Raw genomic sequence first — 16789 nt, forward strand, 5'->3', positions numbered from 1 at the left:
ACGCAAAAACAGGAGAGACTTGTGGGAAAGTCACTTTAATGGTTTATTGCCGGTGTTACAAAGGTCAACACGGGGTCAGACAGGCAAGGACCACACCAAAAGTTGTAAAAACACAGACACGCCATAGGTAACAAAGATTATTTCAGAAAGAATCAAAAGCTTTCCCAGAGAGAAGATGCCATTTTGTGGCACTTCCACTGCTATTGCACCTTCAAGGGGAGGGGCAGAGGCGAGGAGCTGCTGGTGTTTAATGTAAGCAGAACAGCAGCAGGAAGTCCCTCTGGCTGTCACAGGAAGCAGGTCACACACAGGGGTCTGGATGCACCATGGGAAATGGCTTCCTTTTCCTGCTTCGTTCCTCCATTGGGCTGTTTGTTCACCTTGGGAGGGAACAACTAAAACATGTTCCTTCCCCAGTGTCTATGCCTATGTCAAAAGCACATGCATCTGAGTTTTAAAGGCCTTTAAAATAAACACCTCACTCCTCTCATTTTATCTCGATTACAGAGGTGAAGCCCCTCTGTACAATTTGGCTCCAAGACACATAGTTTTGGATGTTGTCCTTTTAGTCCAAGGAGGACACAGAAACAGATTAGAACTTGGAAAGAACTAGTCTCAGAAGCAAGAGAAAACCAACACCCTCCCTAGAATGTAGTTGGCAGCCATTTTTAGTGCTATTTCGACACCACATGGTTGTGTTTGCAATAGTATGCTACAGATTTAGAAAATTCACATTGTCAGAGTTTCCAGGTTGTTCCTTCAACATATAGGTACAAGGAGGTGGTGTCATCGTTTTTGGTTCCCTGTATGTGGAAAGTAGCACATCAGGGGTGGGTTAGGTCAGAACCTCTCAACAATGCACTCTTTTCTAGATGTAGGGTTTATATTCAAAAATATACCTGCAATGCTTAGTCTGTTCCAGAAAGACTCATGATTTCGTTTAACCTGTAGATGAACCCAAAACCATTCTAGACATATCCATCTGACCATGTGCTCCTTCTGGAGGGCCAGTCCTCATTTCATTTAGAAACCAAAGCCCACATACTTAACTGGAAGCTACTCAAGTCACATCTACACCATACACTTTCCTCCAAGGAATCCTGGGAAATGCAGTCCCCTCCTCACAGAGCTACAATGCCAAGTACCCTTAAACTACACTTCTCGGGATTCTTTGGGGGAAGCCATGTGCTTTTAAGTGTATGGTGTGGATATAACCCCAGTGTTCTAACAGGACTACATTTAATCTTCCAGCATTGTCAGCACACATGGAGGGAAATACTCCCCTCTTTGGGCATCTGCACAGACTTTCCTGTGATCATGGGTTGACACTGTATAGTGGTACCTCAAGTTAGAAATGCTTCAGGTTACGCGTTTTCAGGTTACGGACCACTGGAAACCCGGAAGTACCGGAAAGGGTTACTTCCAGGTTTTTCCGCTCACACATGCGCAGAAACACCAAATCGCATCATGTGCGTGCGCAGACGCAATGCTGCAGTTTACGAATGCTGTGGGTTGCGGGTGTGCCTCCGTCACGGATTACGTCCGCAACCTGAGGTTCCACTGTAGTGCTAAACTGAGAACATGAGAAGTGCTCCTGGAAAGGAAGAAAAAAGTGTGATGTTATAATGCTAGAGAACACCAGGATGCCATTATACACCTGTTTCTTGCAGAGTATGCAGTCTATGCTGGCTGCACAGTCATACTCCAGCACCCAACTGTGCAAATTCTGCACCACCTGTGGGAAACCTTTGGGCCCTCCAGATGTTGCTGAACTACAGCTCCCCCGTCCTTCGCCATGCTTGGTAGGGCTGAAGGGAGTTGTAGTTCTGCAACATCTGGAGGGTCAAAGGTTCCTCACCTCTGCTCTATACTGTAGAGCAACTGTATCTCCGGCTGTTTTTGGACCACAAGGTTGGGAAACGCTGCTATAGAGGACCAACGTCACTGAAGTCCCAGAGATGTGAACCACAGAGGACCGGTGTGCATTAAACAGCCACACACCACACATGAAAGCCTCTGAAGACGCACCGCAAGTACAAAAAGCATTCTTTTTGTACCAGTCTCATTCTCACGATTCCAGCATACTTTGGGCTCTATCTACCAGGCTCCTTCCAACTCTCAAATTAAGCCTCTCACGTGCATACTTGCCACTTAATCACCCCTCTTAGCTCCTACAACAGTGGTGTGTACACTTCTAGTGCATCATACAAAAGTTTCACGATGCATGTTCAGCCCCTCTGCAAGGTCAAGCAACATCCGATATGATATTGCCCAAGAAGCTTTAGACTTACCAGTTTACTGTTCAGAATGAGGTTAGCAACTGATTGACACCATGCAAATTCCTAACATGCACACCCTATCCTGGGAATTTTTTTTCTACTCAGAACATCTATTAGAAATCAGGCTTGTGCTTTAGACATGACCCTGTATATCCTGGGGAGAGAAGTAAAATTTGGGGAAGGCTGGACAAGAACCAAAACATAACTAGATACAATGCCACTAGAGCCCATTATCAATTACTGGCCCATGAATCTTGTGATTGATACACGATTCCTCCATCTCTTGTGCACATGACCCTCATTAACTACAGAACTAGGGACACAGAGGGCCATCAAAATGTACAGGTTAGGATAATAGTAGGAAGAGTAGGAGAACGTCCAAACATCCATCTTGAGGAAACATGATCTGCAACATTCAGAAACGCAAACACATGCAGACAATACTAAAGCCTACATCTCTGGAGATGCAGAAAATCAAAATGCTATTCTCAAAGCAAACATCCACGGCCAAGAACCACCATACATTGCCCAAGAGCATAAAACAGATGCGTCACAGAGGCTCTGTTCTGTTTCAAATGTTAAAATAGATTATTCTTCTAGCAAAAACGCTTTCATCTGCAGTATTGTTTTTAATTGCATTATTTTTAAGCAAGACAAATGTCTTGGGGAGGGGATTTACATTTTAATACATGTGGGAAATGTAATGTCAGCAGGGTAATAGTCTAATAGCGAAGACTTAGAAGTCAACCTCTCCCAACTTATTATCTTCTGTTTGAAACCAATAGGAAAACGATACATGTATTGATTCTTCTGGCATTACATTATGTTGCAAATTAAGACACTGCACTGCCATCAGAGAGTGCAGCTGCATTTACTTTAGGAGTAACAGGATGGGGGACGGGGGCAGAGAGAGAATCTCAGTAGTTAAGGCAGGAAGACCATGACTATGTCTGAGCAGGGCTTGTATGTCTGTACCATAAACGCCTTACCACCACATCACTGCTATCAAGAAATCTGGAAAGTGAAACAAGCTGGGAATGAGATACAGAGCACAACTGGGGCCTTCTGGAACAAACCACTGCTACGTACAGGAGAGCATAGAGTCCAATTAGAATGGAAGAACTTAAAGTGACAGGTCAAGTATTATTTGCAGATTTTCAATTGGTTTGTGTAATCCAATGCAAGAAGATTCCAATCTTAGACTTTGTAGGAACATATTTTGCAACACTGAAAAGGATGTCTAGCCTTCCGTTAACTGGCTATGCTTAAGGCAGGGGTAACCAGCATAGTGCCTCCAGGTGTTCTGAACCACAACTCCCATCAGCCCTGGCCATTGGCCATGCTGGCTGAGGCTGCTGAGAGTGGTAGTCCACAACAACTAAAGGGTACCCTCTTGTGTACCTCTAGTCTGAGCAAATGATCACCTTACCCTGAGAAAACCTGTTCTAGTGTCCATACATATTTATTCTCTTTCCCGGCTCCCCCGTTTCTGATTTCTGTTCTTATAAAAAGCCACTGGCAAGAATCTGCCAAAGGGGGAAAGATTTCAACAGAATTTAAATGAAGACTCCTTGCAACATAGCATTCAGAATGATCTGCTATTGAAGTAAACCCGTATCAATGGCACAGAGAACAACAGACCAGCATTTTTCACAATAATGTGTATTCATCATTTAACTGAAGGATTAGGTACCTAAACTGCCGCATAATACCAAAGAATTTAATACTCAGAGCTTCTGGCACAAAGTAACTCGCATCATGCCTTGGACAAATAGAAGCAGCACAGGATCTGACATTTCCAAGACAGCTTATGATCGCAAGTTCACATTGATGATCATGCCCAGTGCCCAGTTAACCGCAAATCCCCAACCCCTGAATTCTTGTCTCCTGGTTCAGTCAGGGGACTGAGTAAGAAAAGTAATTTATTTTATGCCATATCAGAAAGATCTGACAAATTCAGTTGTGGATACCACTCAAGAGAGGGACTTCATGTATCTTGATAGTTTTCAGAAACTGCTTCTTCAGTGATGCATTCTACTTGCTCTCTACTTGCTCAACATCCTTGAGATACTAGACATCCAACTTGCAATTATGTGTGTGTGCGTGGGTGGTGTTGGGGTGGGGGAGAAGCAGCACCTGTCACCAAACCAGTAATCTGGTTGCCAAAGTTTGCCTAGCTGTGGTAGCCAAACCACTGATCTCAACAGACAACAAGAGCGACATCAGTGGACTTAGGGAGAGGAGTGCAAGTCATGTGGTCCCTTACACAGGGCAAGGTGGCTGGGTAGGGGTAGGGGGACAAGATGGGACAAAAAGCACATACCTACATGTGTCTCTGAAGATGGCACAATCTGTGTGGGGCTCTGGGAGACACTGTCTTCAGGCAATGTGCAATTGTCTCCCCCTACAAAATATTACTGCATCTCTTAATACCTGCTCTGGCTGGGAAGAACAACAGAGCTTAATGCAAACTTCCCTGGATGGACTGCCTGGACCAGCCCGTTGAAAAAGCAATGGGATAATTTGTTAAACGGAGCAGCACAATAGATAAGACTTTTGTTAATGCATTTAAGGTAGCAGCGAGACAAATACCAGTCTGCCTTTCTGGATAAACACACACCAAATAAAAAAACCCAGAGCTCTTCCTTTGCCTATTCAGGTACAATTATGAGCTCATGAGACATAGGAGAAAATCCACCCAGCAACCCTTTTCCACTTCCTGCTTCCCATTTTGGAAAAAAAGCACAGCTACAAACCAAAAGGTAAATCTTAGAAAAGACAACATAAATGCCAACATGTCACACTGCAAACAAGAATTGCCAGCCTGGGCTCTCTCCCATTGCTCCAGCAGTTCCACCACCCACCACACCATTCAACCCCACCTCCTCGGTGGGGTTGTCCTGCAGGCTCAAAAAGAAGTTTACGATCCAATTATTTGGCCAGACCACGTTTCATGCTTTGTGTGTGGAGCTAAATGGGTAAGCACCACCTCCACAGCCTGGAACTTCTGGTTCTTTGGTGGGATGGGGCAGATTTTGTATGTGACCTCATCTCCTTCTACTGGAACATATTCCCCCTCGATGCTGAAAAAGAGAAAATAAACAACATCTCAGCAGTTTCTTAATTTTCTGTTTAATTCATCATCGTTATTATTAATAAATCTATCAACATCCAGGTTAACAGGGCTCCTTCATAAATGTGTACTTACAATGATACTGTTGACACAAGTAGGGTTTGGGAGAGAGACAGGAGCAGTGACTCTTCAGACATGAGATACTTGCATCATAACATAAGATGTTAAAGGCTCTGCAGCCATGGAACTTACTCAGACACATGTACAAATATGTCCTCTGTGCCACTCTCTGGGGTGATGAAGCCGTGGCCCTGGGAGCGTGAAAACTGCTTACATACACCCTTGTAGACAGGACCAGCGGAAGCACGAGCCGTCCTAGGAAGAAAAAAGAGTTTTGAGACTCAGTCTGAACCACACTGGCATTTCCAGCCAGGAAAATGTTCATGTGTTACCTTTCTACACAACCTCACGGTTTCAAGGCTCCCATTTCCCCCCACAGTCCAGACTATAGCTGGAACAAAATTTTATACAAATTTAGCAAAGCCTCAAAAAAAATTTGAAATCTGACAGAGGATATCATTTTTTAAAAAAACTTACATTAAAAAGCAACTTGCACAATCTAACATCTCTCAATTCAACAACCACCATAGCTAGGAATGTTGGGGAAAGTTTGAATTAGAAGAGTGGTAAGGTGGTAAGAGTGAATTAGAATTGGTAAGGAAACTCTTACTTTGCTTTAGAGTTCTTCCCCCCCCCCCGAGAAATGTACTCTAATCCAGATGCGTAAGGTTCCTCAAAGCCTCACAGGTCGTACAATTGATGGGCTCCAAGAAAGGGTAGCATTGCTCATGAACTGCAAGATTAATAGTTTGTGCCAATGACTGCTCAGAAGACTCTGGGGTATGAATACAAAATGATTCAATAGGACTATTTGACTGGGAATTAACCGAAGTTATCAGAAAACAGTGTCATCGTGGTCTGCTCACACCACCACTTTCCATCAAAGTCTGAAAGAACTCTGTCATAACTCAACCACAATCAAATAATGTGTACAATTCAGAACAAACTCAATTCCTCCTCTCCCCAAGCCTCCTTGTCCTGGTATATTCCACATGGTCAAAGTCTAATTGTTAACCAATTTTAGAATGAAAAAAAATGACCCTGGTGATTCCTAGTTTAGTGGCACAGTCTGGCTACTTACGCAGAGTATGTCCTGGTTCTTTTTGTGGGAAGTGGGCTGGGTAAGTCTCGAAGAAGGTGGGCACCTCTCTCACAGATCCGGCTTCCCTCTCTGTTAAAAGGGAAAATTGGCCACACAGGTGACTTTGGAGAGTGGAGAGGTGGCACAGTGGCCTGAGAAGTCTGGTCAGATGACATGGTGTGGCTGTCCTCTGGTATGTCAACAGGAAAGAGGTGATCAACAACTCTCAGCCTTTGGGATCAACCTGTCATGAAAACAGAAAAACAAGAGTCTTAAGTAATGGAAAAGCTGATTGACAGTGGTGCCACCAGCACGTCTGTGGGCTCAAAGACAATGGTCTATGGAGACTTCCACAGCAGCATTCCAGGCTACTTAAAAACTTGTGTCCATGTCGTCATTAGCTCAGAGAGGAATAAATAGTTCTAACTAGTTGACTGAGCAACTGTGCAGCCTGGGGCTGAAAAGGCAGCCAGATGGAGCTTCTGGAATCATAACCAACTGCCTAATGGAGGGGTAGCCAGTGTGTGTTGGACTCCCAACTCCATCAACCCCAGCAAACATGGTCAACGAGTCAGGAGAATGGGAGCTGGAGTCCAGCTATGTCTGGCGGGCACCAATTTGGCTACTCCTTGTAGAAAGCCTGCAATGCTGAAGAGGCACAGATCAGCCCAACCTCAGAGACCATTTTAATGTCACTTCTAAAAGAGATAAAAACGCTGCAGCTCAGTTTGGATAATTACATTCCATCACACAATGCTACCTTTCGGCACTTCCTATGACATTTCAGGTCTGTCTCTTTTGACCACCACATTGCAAAAAGAAAAGAAAAGCCCCCCCCCCCTTTAGATGCAGTTGCAACACAGATGCTTCAGGCTTATTTAACCATATTAATTATCCACACAGAACTGTGCAGATAATTAAAAGGTGGCTGCATGACGTCCATGGCTCCAGTATTATCCTCCAAATATATAGCTTGTTAATCTTTGGTGGGATTTATAACATCATTTGCTTTCTCTCCTTTTGCTACGTGAGCTGTCACTTCAAGGCTAAAGGAATTATTTCTGCAAGTGATCTCACAAGCCCAAATCATCTACACTTCCCGTGCTCCCCTGTGGTCCCCCCCAGTCCACCCTGCCGTGAAAAACGGAAGGATGCTGCAGGCACTGTGATGCTACAGTAACAGCAATACAATACGTGGCCAGGAAAAGAAAGGTAACTAGGTAGGTATAGGGGTGTGCATGAGACACAGAGGGAGAGGAAAACCAGCTGACTCAAAGAGCACGAACCTGTCACTAAGCCAAAAGAATGGGGATTTAAGCGCTCAGCTATTTGGTTAGCAGCAGGCGCCTATTTACTTGCATTCCTTCTCACTCGCCAAAATGGGTGTTTACATAATGCTATAGTAGAACACAGAGAAATCATGCAAGCTTCCTAACCAGGGGACAGGACTAAATTAGGGCACCAAAAGACAACAGATTCACGGGAACAACTCCTGGCCAACTCAAAAACTAGTCCCTATAGCAATAGGGGAAGAAGGCAACAAAATACACTCATTTTAGAGTGAAATGCTTTCCCACTGACCTTAAGTATTTAACCACTCAGTTTAAGACTAGCCGCAGAGCCAAAGGCAAGGAAGGGAAGCCCTCTAATATCCAGGAGTAGAGCTGAGGGCAATTTGCTGTACTAAGGCTTCCAACACTCAATAGTTTAAACAAGGAAGTAAAATCGCAAGTCCAAAATTGTTCTGTGATAAGCTGGCCTTGTACTAATTTCTTATCAGCCTCCCTGTTTGTTGCTTGTAAATTATTGATGTTAACTGGATTTATTTATTTTTAAAGACTATATCCAGCTCCTTTCACCATCTAGGTCTCAAAGCAGATTACAATGACAAAGTATTCCATATTAAAAATGTAAAACATAAATTAAAATTAAATTTACGGTTGCCTTTGACCAATTCTTTATGCAACTCTATTGATCAGTTTTGTCTCAGAAGAATATCTGATCAGTTAACAGAGTTATACTTCATACTCAGGTTAGCACAGGGCATGGCTCAGAAGTGAAGTAGAATTAGCTGCACTTCCAAGCCAGAGTGTCGGGACTGAGCTTCAATCTGTTGGCCCTCATCCAGACCATTACTGTTCCCAAGCACTGATTCAGCACCTGAGTCAGATGAAAAGGAGAAAAAGAGATGGATGCCACTGAAATATTGATGGCACCTCACTTGGAATATCTAGATGACCTCACTCACTAGTTTCATATGAAATGTTAAAATAGCATGGAAGCTGAAACCCTATGGGACCCCATGGTGTAACTGCCTGGGCTGTTCCTGAGCCCAGTCTTCTGGAATTATCTATTTGACCACAACCATTACAGAGGAATGCCACACACACACACACACACACACACACACACACACACACACCACCAACATGGACAGCTTACATAGAATGATACAGTGGTATCAAAGTCACCAAGAGATCCAGTAGAATCGGCAAGGTCACACTCTCCTGTTCAGTGGCGGACTTTGGGCTCTCAAATTTCAGCAGCGCCCTGTGTGATGCTCAAATTCAGCACAAACCCACCCACCCCTGCTTCTTGCCCTCCATTCTACATCATTGTTGCAGTGCCAGCAACCAGTGCAGCCAAACCGGTCACAGTACCCTAAAGCCACCTCTGCCCAGTCCTTCTGCCATATGTCATCCATCATGGTGACCAAGGGTATTTCAGCGCCAAACACAGGCCTAAGGCCAGATAACCTCCAGTCTGCAAACATAATTTGGCTCACCAAGCTTCCCTATTTAGCCTAAACCAGGGTTTCCCAAAATTGGGTCTTCAGCTGTTTTTGGACCACAACTTCCATCATCCTTAGCTAGAAGGACCAGTAGCCAGGAACAATGGGAACTATAGTCCAAGAACAGCCGGAGATTCACGTTTGGAAACCCTGGGCCTAAACTATACCCACTTCTATCCACCTGTCTATCACCTGATGTCATAAGGCATCAAGCACAGAACAGATAAACCCACAGGGTCAAGCTGCAGAGATGCAGAGGAAGAATTAGGAAAGAAGCAATGTTTCCTTTCTAGCTGCTGGTAGAGTTAAGCACTATATTTGAATGTGACAACAGAGAAAGGTGGCGGATTCAAAAAGTACCAAAATCTGTCAGCAGCTGGAAAGGAGAATCAGAGTGCACCTGGAGTGCACTCCTCTTAATCCTTCATGTGAAATCAAGTCACTTGACATCACTGGACATAAAAGGACTGACAGGTGGGTAGGCCTACCCACCAGGAACTAGCTAGTGCAGTGTAAGAGGTTTGCTCTCCGCTCAGCAGGGATGGGAGAAAATATGCCAGAAGCTGTGTTTCATCTTTAAGAGTCGTCATCCTAATTCAACTTTAGGCCCACTAGTCCTTTTCCAGAAGAAAGGATGAGTGCCATGGATACCTAGGAACTGGATGTATATGGTCACTAGCCATTCTCTGGTTCACAGGAAGTGGAATGGCTTTCCACTGTGGGTGTTGTAGGCCCATATACTGTAGCCCTACTGGAACAGAGGAGCCTGGCGGGTAGTCAGAAGTCATCCCTCAAGAGATATCCATCATTATGTTCTATGGGTGCGATTTCACTCTCTGTATATTCATAGCCAATGGATTAAACGGCAGGCTAGTAGGATGAAAAGAAGTAACACTTGGCATCAGTAACTACAGTACTTTGCAGCTTTAGAAAGCAGCAGAACTATTTCATTAATCCCTTGAAATCACACTGTCTTGCAGTAAGTCTGCTAACAGGCCTACTATAATAGGAAATTCAGAAGAAATGCGAGAGGAGGTAAAAGAATGTAGAAGATCAAACTTTGGCGTCCAAATAATATATTTTTGTTTTGTCCCATACCAAACTTCATTTCCCTGTTCAAAAACCCTTGAACTACTGTTAACAAAATACATTTTACAGCAGCTCTTTCCAGGGTGCCAAGATGACAAGAACCACCGTTGTGGGTGGAACAAAAGAGTACCTCAAGGTGGAGAACCTGTGGCCCTCTAGATGTTGATGGACTACAGCTCCCCTCATCCCTGACCGTTGGCCATGCTGGCAAGGGCTAATGGAAGCTGTAGTGCAGCAACACCTGGAGGACCACACAGAGGCCTGGTCTACATGATCTAGCATTCTGTCCCTCAACCAGATGCTCTGGGAAACTCACAGATAAGGCATGATGGCAACCAGCTATAAAGGCCTAGGGCACACCACACGCATTACCAGTCTTCATCATGAAACAACCACCACAGATTCTACCCCCAAAAAATGTCTGTTTCAAGACGAGTCCTGCCAACTATGCAAGGCCTCCTGAGCTTTTTCAGGTGTTACAATTAATAAAAGGTGAAAAGTAAGAATAGGACATGGCAGCAGAGGCCTGTGATATATGGCACAAGCATTGCCCCGCCCACCTCAGCCTACTCTCAACCAGTGCCCCCATCTTCATAGTTACAACCAGTCCACTGGGTGGCAGCAGCCAACAACCTCCTCCTCCTCCTCCAGGTTCAAAATTAGCAGGGACCTAGGCGCATTTTGCTCCTAAAGATTCTCCATTTGTGAGCACCTCAAAAAGTCTGGGTGCCATTTTTTGTGCCTGGCTGACACTCAAGAATTACTGAAATGTATGTGATCTGAAGCCTCGAAGTATATGTTAAGCATAGGCAACGAACACCAAATTAAACATGTATTAACAATGTCTGCTAAAAATGTGGTGTGAATAATGTGTCACTTGCGTGAATTGCGCATTAGTTCATGCTTATCAAAATAATAAATTAAAAGTATTGCCGACCCCTGACCCCCAGTTTGGCAACTAGACATTATGTTTTGGCGCCTAACAACCCAGGTCCCAGAAGCCGTTTGGCTCCTAGTTTTTCTATCCCAGTTTCTAACACTGCTCCTCCATCTCCTCCTTAGTCCCAGTGGAAGTGCCTTACATAGAGAACAGCCCCAGACTCACCCCAGCCCTGCCACCACTGCAGCAGGCAGGGCAAATCTCTCAGATGGCACTTTTCGCTAAACTACTACAGTACATACACATTTGATTAACATTAGCTGTCCCGCAGACCAATCCCTTCTTTCCTCTCAGGCCCCTCATCTTTAAATCCCATAATTATCCTTTTTACATACCTGAAATATCTTGTCAGACTGAAGGGAATCCAACTGCCCAGAAAGCACACTCATGTTTCATTGCTCAGAACCACCACCACCACCACCACCCCATCTAATACTAAGATGCAAGAGTGGTGTATCAATGCATACGTTCTTTTGAAACAAGTGTGTGTACATATACTGTTGTTGTTTAGTCGTTTAGTCGTGTCCGACTCTTCATGACCCCAGTGACCAGAGCACGCCAGGCACTCCTGTCTTGCACTGCCTCCCGCAGTTTGGTCAAACTCATGTTCGTAGCTTCGAGAACACTGTCCAACCATCTTGTCCTCTGACGTCCCCTTCTCCTAGTGCCCTCAATCTTTCCCAACATCAGGGTCTTTTCCAAGGAGTCTTCTCTTCTCATGAGGTGGCCAAAGTATTGGAGCCTCAGCTTCACGATCTGTCCTTCCAGGGAGCACTCAGGGCTGATTTCCTTCAGAATGGATAGGTTTGATCTTCTTGCAGTCCATGGGACTCTCAAGAGTCTCCTCCAGCACCATAATTCAAATATACTGTACTCACACAAAATCTGAGGCTAAAAGAGGGCCTTCTCCCACCTGAAAGATTCCCATCTTCTTTCTCAGAGGCTAACCTTTCTCAGAGGCTAACCACCCCTATGCATCTAAGGTGGGGAATATTTTCCCCCATCGAGGGCCATGTTCCCTTGGAGTAATCTGTCACAGGCCACGTACCATCAGTGAAATTTCAGTGCCAGAAGCTGGGAGGGCTGGAACAAAAAGTGAAAAGGGCCAGAGGTCCTCTCACCTATTTTGTGTGTCTCTTTCTATCACTCCTTTCTTCATTTTCTCTTCCTTGCCACTATTAAATTAGACTAAGGGCCACATTAAATTAGACCAAAGGCAACAGATTGCTTGCTCCTGCTATACACATCTACAGTATTTAGATGCAACCCCACTGTGGTGTTACTTCTGAACTTACTTCCAAGCATTGCATCTTAAACTAGTTATCCGCAATTGCATTTTTAAGTGGAAATTGATTGAAGTCTTTCCGGTTCCTGCCCCTTTCAGAGATACACAGACACATTCGGCTCTTGGTATCCATCAAGTGTCCTCAATATTCTATGCAAGACATCATAAAACTACTATTTTTCTTAAGGCAAGAACTGAGTGTTCATTTATGCAGGGTGTTTGTGGAAGCCTCTCCCTTTCCACCAAATAAACACGCATACTTATTCTTAGCACCTTCCCATATATAGCCACACCTAAAACTTTAGAGAGGGAGAACCCATGAAGGAGATAGAAAACAAAGTATGCTTTCTTGGCTTGCAAGCCTCCAGAAATAGAGGAACCCCAAACTTGTGTAGGCAGACAGTGTTGCTCTGTCCTACAGGCAGGCTTGCAATCTAAATTGTGGTTATAGATCTGGGCAGGGCCAGAGGCTAAGAGACTGAAGCTATGTGGACGTAGCCAGGATTTTTTGTGGGGTGGCAAGTCTTTTGTTAAGGGGGCAGAATCTCAGCTATGTATTTTTATTAATTGGGGGGGGGGCAGATGCCCCTCTGCCCATGTCCACATTAGCAGCTTGAAGCTCATCAAGGTCATGTCTCCCCTCTACTTTTCAAGTCATTTTTTTTAATGTTGCTTTTCACTCCTGAGAAAAAGGTGAGGATGCCTTCTTTACCCAATGTGCATCACCGGATTTGTCTTCCCTGCACCTAACTCCAATTCCTGGGAGCTGTCACATGCTCAACAGCTGCCTGAAGTGTACAACTCCTCAGTCTAACCACAGCTTCCGTTTTCTAATTGACTGGAAGCTGGTTTGAGAGAGAGCACGTCAAACAACAGTATTTCTCAATAAACTACAGGATACCTATGGATTGTGACTAATAACATGTGTACTCTACTTCAAACAATAGCAGTGGGAGAGAGATGGAGTCAATTTATGCACATGCTGAGCTCCAGAACAGGAAGTTCCCATGTTCTTGCTTTTGCCATGAACTCACCAGGCCAGAGGGCTTTTCACTCGATCACTGTGCAGACAGCAAATGGGCACAAAAGGAGCCGGATTGTGGCGTCAATGCCCACTCCCAATTTTCATGTACTAGACCATACAGTTCCTATGGATACACAGATTGTACATGGAGCTAGAAACCCCAAAAGAGGGAAGGTGAACCCGTGGCCTTGAGATATTGTTGGACTCTTAACTACCATCCACCACAGCCAGGGTTGATAGGACTTGCACTCCAACATCCAAAAGGTTGCGTATGCCCCATCCTAGAAACAAACCATAGTCCCTGACCACACATGCAGTTTGTACATGCACTGGGACCATACACGTGAACTAATAAACATGATTTTGTACCACAACTAGTTTATTAGGCCCATAGTCATAGAATTAAACAGAGTACCATTTTTAACATGCCCATCTTAAAAGCACACCGCCCAAGAGGTTTGCTATAACATATTGATTATTCTTAACAGACTACAAGCAGCCATAAACACTTAAATCAGGCTTCCTCAAACTTGGCCCTCCAGCTGTTTCAAGACTACAATTCCCATTATACCTGACCACTGGTCCTGCTAGCTAGGGATCACGGGAGTTGTAGGCCAAAAACATCTGGAGGGCCAACTTTGAGGAAGCCTGACTTAAATAAACCACATTCATAAAGAGGGTCTGAATCCTTTCCTCCAGGTTACAGATTTCCAGGTTACCTGTAACCAGGTTACAGGTTACATTTATTCTCTCTCCAATACTGTTCTCCATAGACTTGTATCTAGCAGGTTTTTTTTTAAAAAAACAACAACATACAAAGGCTATCTAGCCAATGCTCATAAAAGCCTATTTCCTTCCAAGACTGGTGATAATGGTGTCATGCAATTGAGAACATTAATCTACTCATTCATTTCCAGACAGATAACTCTTCAGTGAAAAAGAACTACAACAAGAAATAAATTTTAAATAACTATAACCCCCCCAAAAAAATTGGGTTACGTCCTTCAAGGCCTCAAACCCCTTATCTAAAAACAGCCAGTCTCATCCCTCTGGTGGAGCTCTGGTTAAGCAGTCACATTTACAAGAGGCCGATTATCCAATGAGATTCAAGTGCCATCTTTATGATCGGAATACAGAAGCATCCTTGGAACTGGGAAACAAGATATTTGGGTGGGGGTGGGAGAGAGAAAAGAAGAAAGGCAGCGGAGCGGAGAAAGGCAGGACCAAAAAAGGGGTGGGGACTCCAAACAACCATAGCACCTTCTGATAGCTTCATCAAAAGCCATGCAAACCAAATACTGTACTACTTTAGGTTGTTGGGGTTTTTTTGTAGGGCTATCACTAAGCTTCAGTTATTGCTTTCACATTAGTCCTTTCTTTGACTTGCTGCCGTGTCCATTATAACTTGTTAGGTGCCAAAGCAGATTTAAACACACACACACACACACACACACACACACACACACACACACACACACCTTCCTGACCAGATCCCTCATCCCTTGGAATAGGAATCGAGAAAGGCGACCCCAGCCTTCGGTTGCAAAGCAAAGCTACCATACAGGCAGGCAGCTATTCGCCATCACCACCTGCACGGAAAACATCTTTCCCCACAGCCATTCGCCCCAGCTGAAATCGCCCGGCGCGCGCAGACGGGACACGCCTCTCCGCTCCCAGCGCCAGAGGACCTTCTCTCCCCACCCGGGAGCCACGACACAAAAGAGTTAAGCGAATCACCCCACGCCGAGACCATTCGGCAGCCGGCTCCATCACCTTCCTCGCGCCTCCTCGGCGTGGCCTCTCCCATGTGTCCCCTTCCACCCTCGTCTGAAGCCCGCGGGACCTCCCTCCCCGCCTCCGGCGCCAATCCACAAAGCATCCCTGCGCGCCCGCGGAGCAAGTTACCTTGCGGCCAACGGCGCTCCTTCTGCTGCAAGGCTTCTGCTCGCTCCGCTCCCTGCTCGCTCTCCTCCCTCTTCACGAGCAGCCTTCTGGTGGATTTTAAACACGGGGGAGGGAGGCCGTGACACGCACCCACACGCCTTCCTCCTCCTGACGTCAGGGCGATGATGGGAGAGCAGCGAGGGAGGCAGGTGGGAGGGATTCGGAGGGGGAACTTCTGCTCCGCACTTTAAAGAGACACGGAGGGGGAAAGGAAACTGGGTTATCTGCAATGGACGCTGGTTCACAACGACGAGGAACCGCCATGTCTGGGGGTCCATGTGAAAATGTCTCCACAGTGGTACCTAAGGGTGCAATACTTTTTTTCTTTTTTGGAGGGAGCACCCGGATATGAACCAGCTAAGGATGTAATACTAATTGTCCATCCAGATCCAGCAGTGCCCTGACCCTGTTACTCCCGAAGGAAATATCTGTCAGAGGTAATCCTTTTTCTACAGGTGAGAGCGTTAATATGAAGAGTCTTGTCGTGCATGGCTAGCAAGCTGCACTAGCTAATACATGGCTCTTAAGAGGGGTAGGGAAAACTCTGTTTTTATTTATTTTAAAATTTGTATCCCACCTTCCCTCCAAGGAACTCGAGGTGGTGGACATAGTTCTCCTCCTCCCCGTTTTATCCTCACAACAACCCTGTGAGGTGGGTTCAGCTAAGAGACTGGCTCAAGGCCACCCTGTTCTGTTTTGTAGCTGGCCACCATGGGATCCTCCGTACTACACCATGTTCCTTTGTTGTTTCTATTGCCTTTTCACACACTCAAAGGCAGCACACAAAAGCAGATGGAACAATACACTCACACCCAAAAAGCTGCCCTGCAAAAACCGGTGACATTAAACACCCCAGGCAAGTGATCATCTAATTCAGTGTTTCCCAACCTTGTGCCTCCAGCTGTTTTCGGACTACAATTCCCATCATTCCTGACCACTGGTCTTGCTAGCTAGGGATGATGGGAGTTGTAGTCCCAAAACATCTGGAGGCACAAGGTTGGGAAACACTGATCTAATTAAATCAAATACTAGCTGCCTGAAAAGATGCATTTTGCACCCTCTCTGGGATTTAGTTCTGCGCCCAGGGGCTTCCTGTTTCATAGAGCAGGCTTTCCGAAGTCCAGTTTCAGGAAACCCCCAGGAGCTTTCATTGCCTGTCACAC

At 45.2% G+C, this 16789-nt stretch overlaps 1 protein-coding gene across 1 annotated transcript; it reads right to left on the reverse strand.

Moving 5' to 3' along the window:
• Positions 1-19: 19 nt before the first annotated feature.
• CSDC2 (cold shock domain containing C2) lies at positions 20-15719 on the reverse strand. Its single transcript, XM_035128440.2, has 4 exons — positions 15588-15719; positions 6554-6797; positions 5605-5727; positions 20-5362 (listed from the first exon to the last, which is right to left on the reverse strand). The coding sequence occupies exons 2-4, from the start codon at positions 6727-6729 to the stop codon at positions 5200-5202; spliced, it is 462 nt and encodes a 153-aa protein (XP_034984331.1). The 5' UTR covers positions 6730-6797; positions 15588-15719; the 3' UTR covers positions 20-5199.
• Between the last annotated feature and the right edge of the window lie 1070 nt (positions 15720-16789).

This window comes from Zootoca vivipara, chromosome 10 (assembly GCF_963506605.1).
Source record: "Zootoca vivipara chromosome 10, rZooViv1.1, whole genome shotgun sequence".
Lineage (NCBI taxonomy): Eukaryota > Metazoa > Chordata > Lepidosauria > Squamata > Lacertidae > Zootoca > Zootoca vivipara.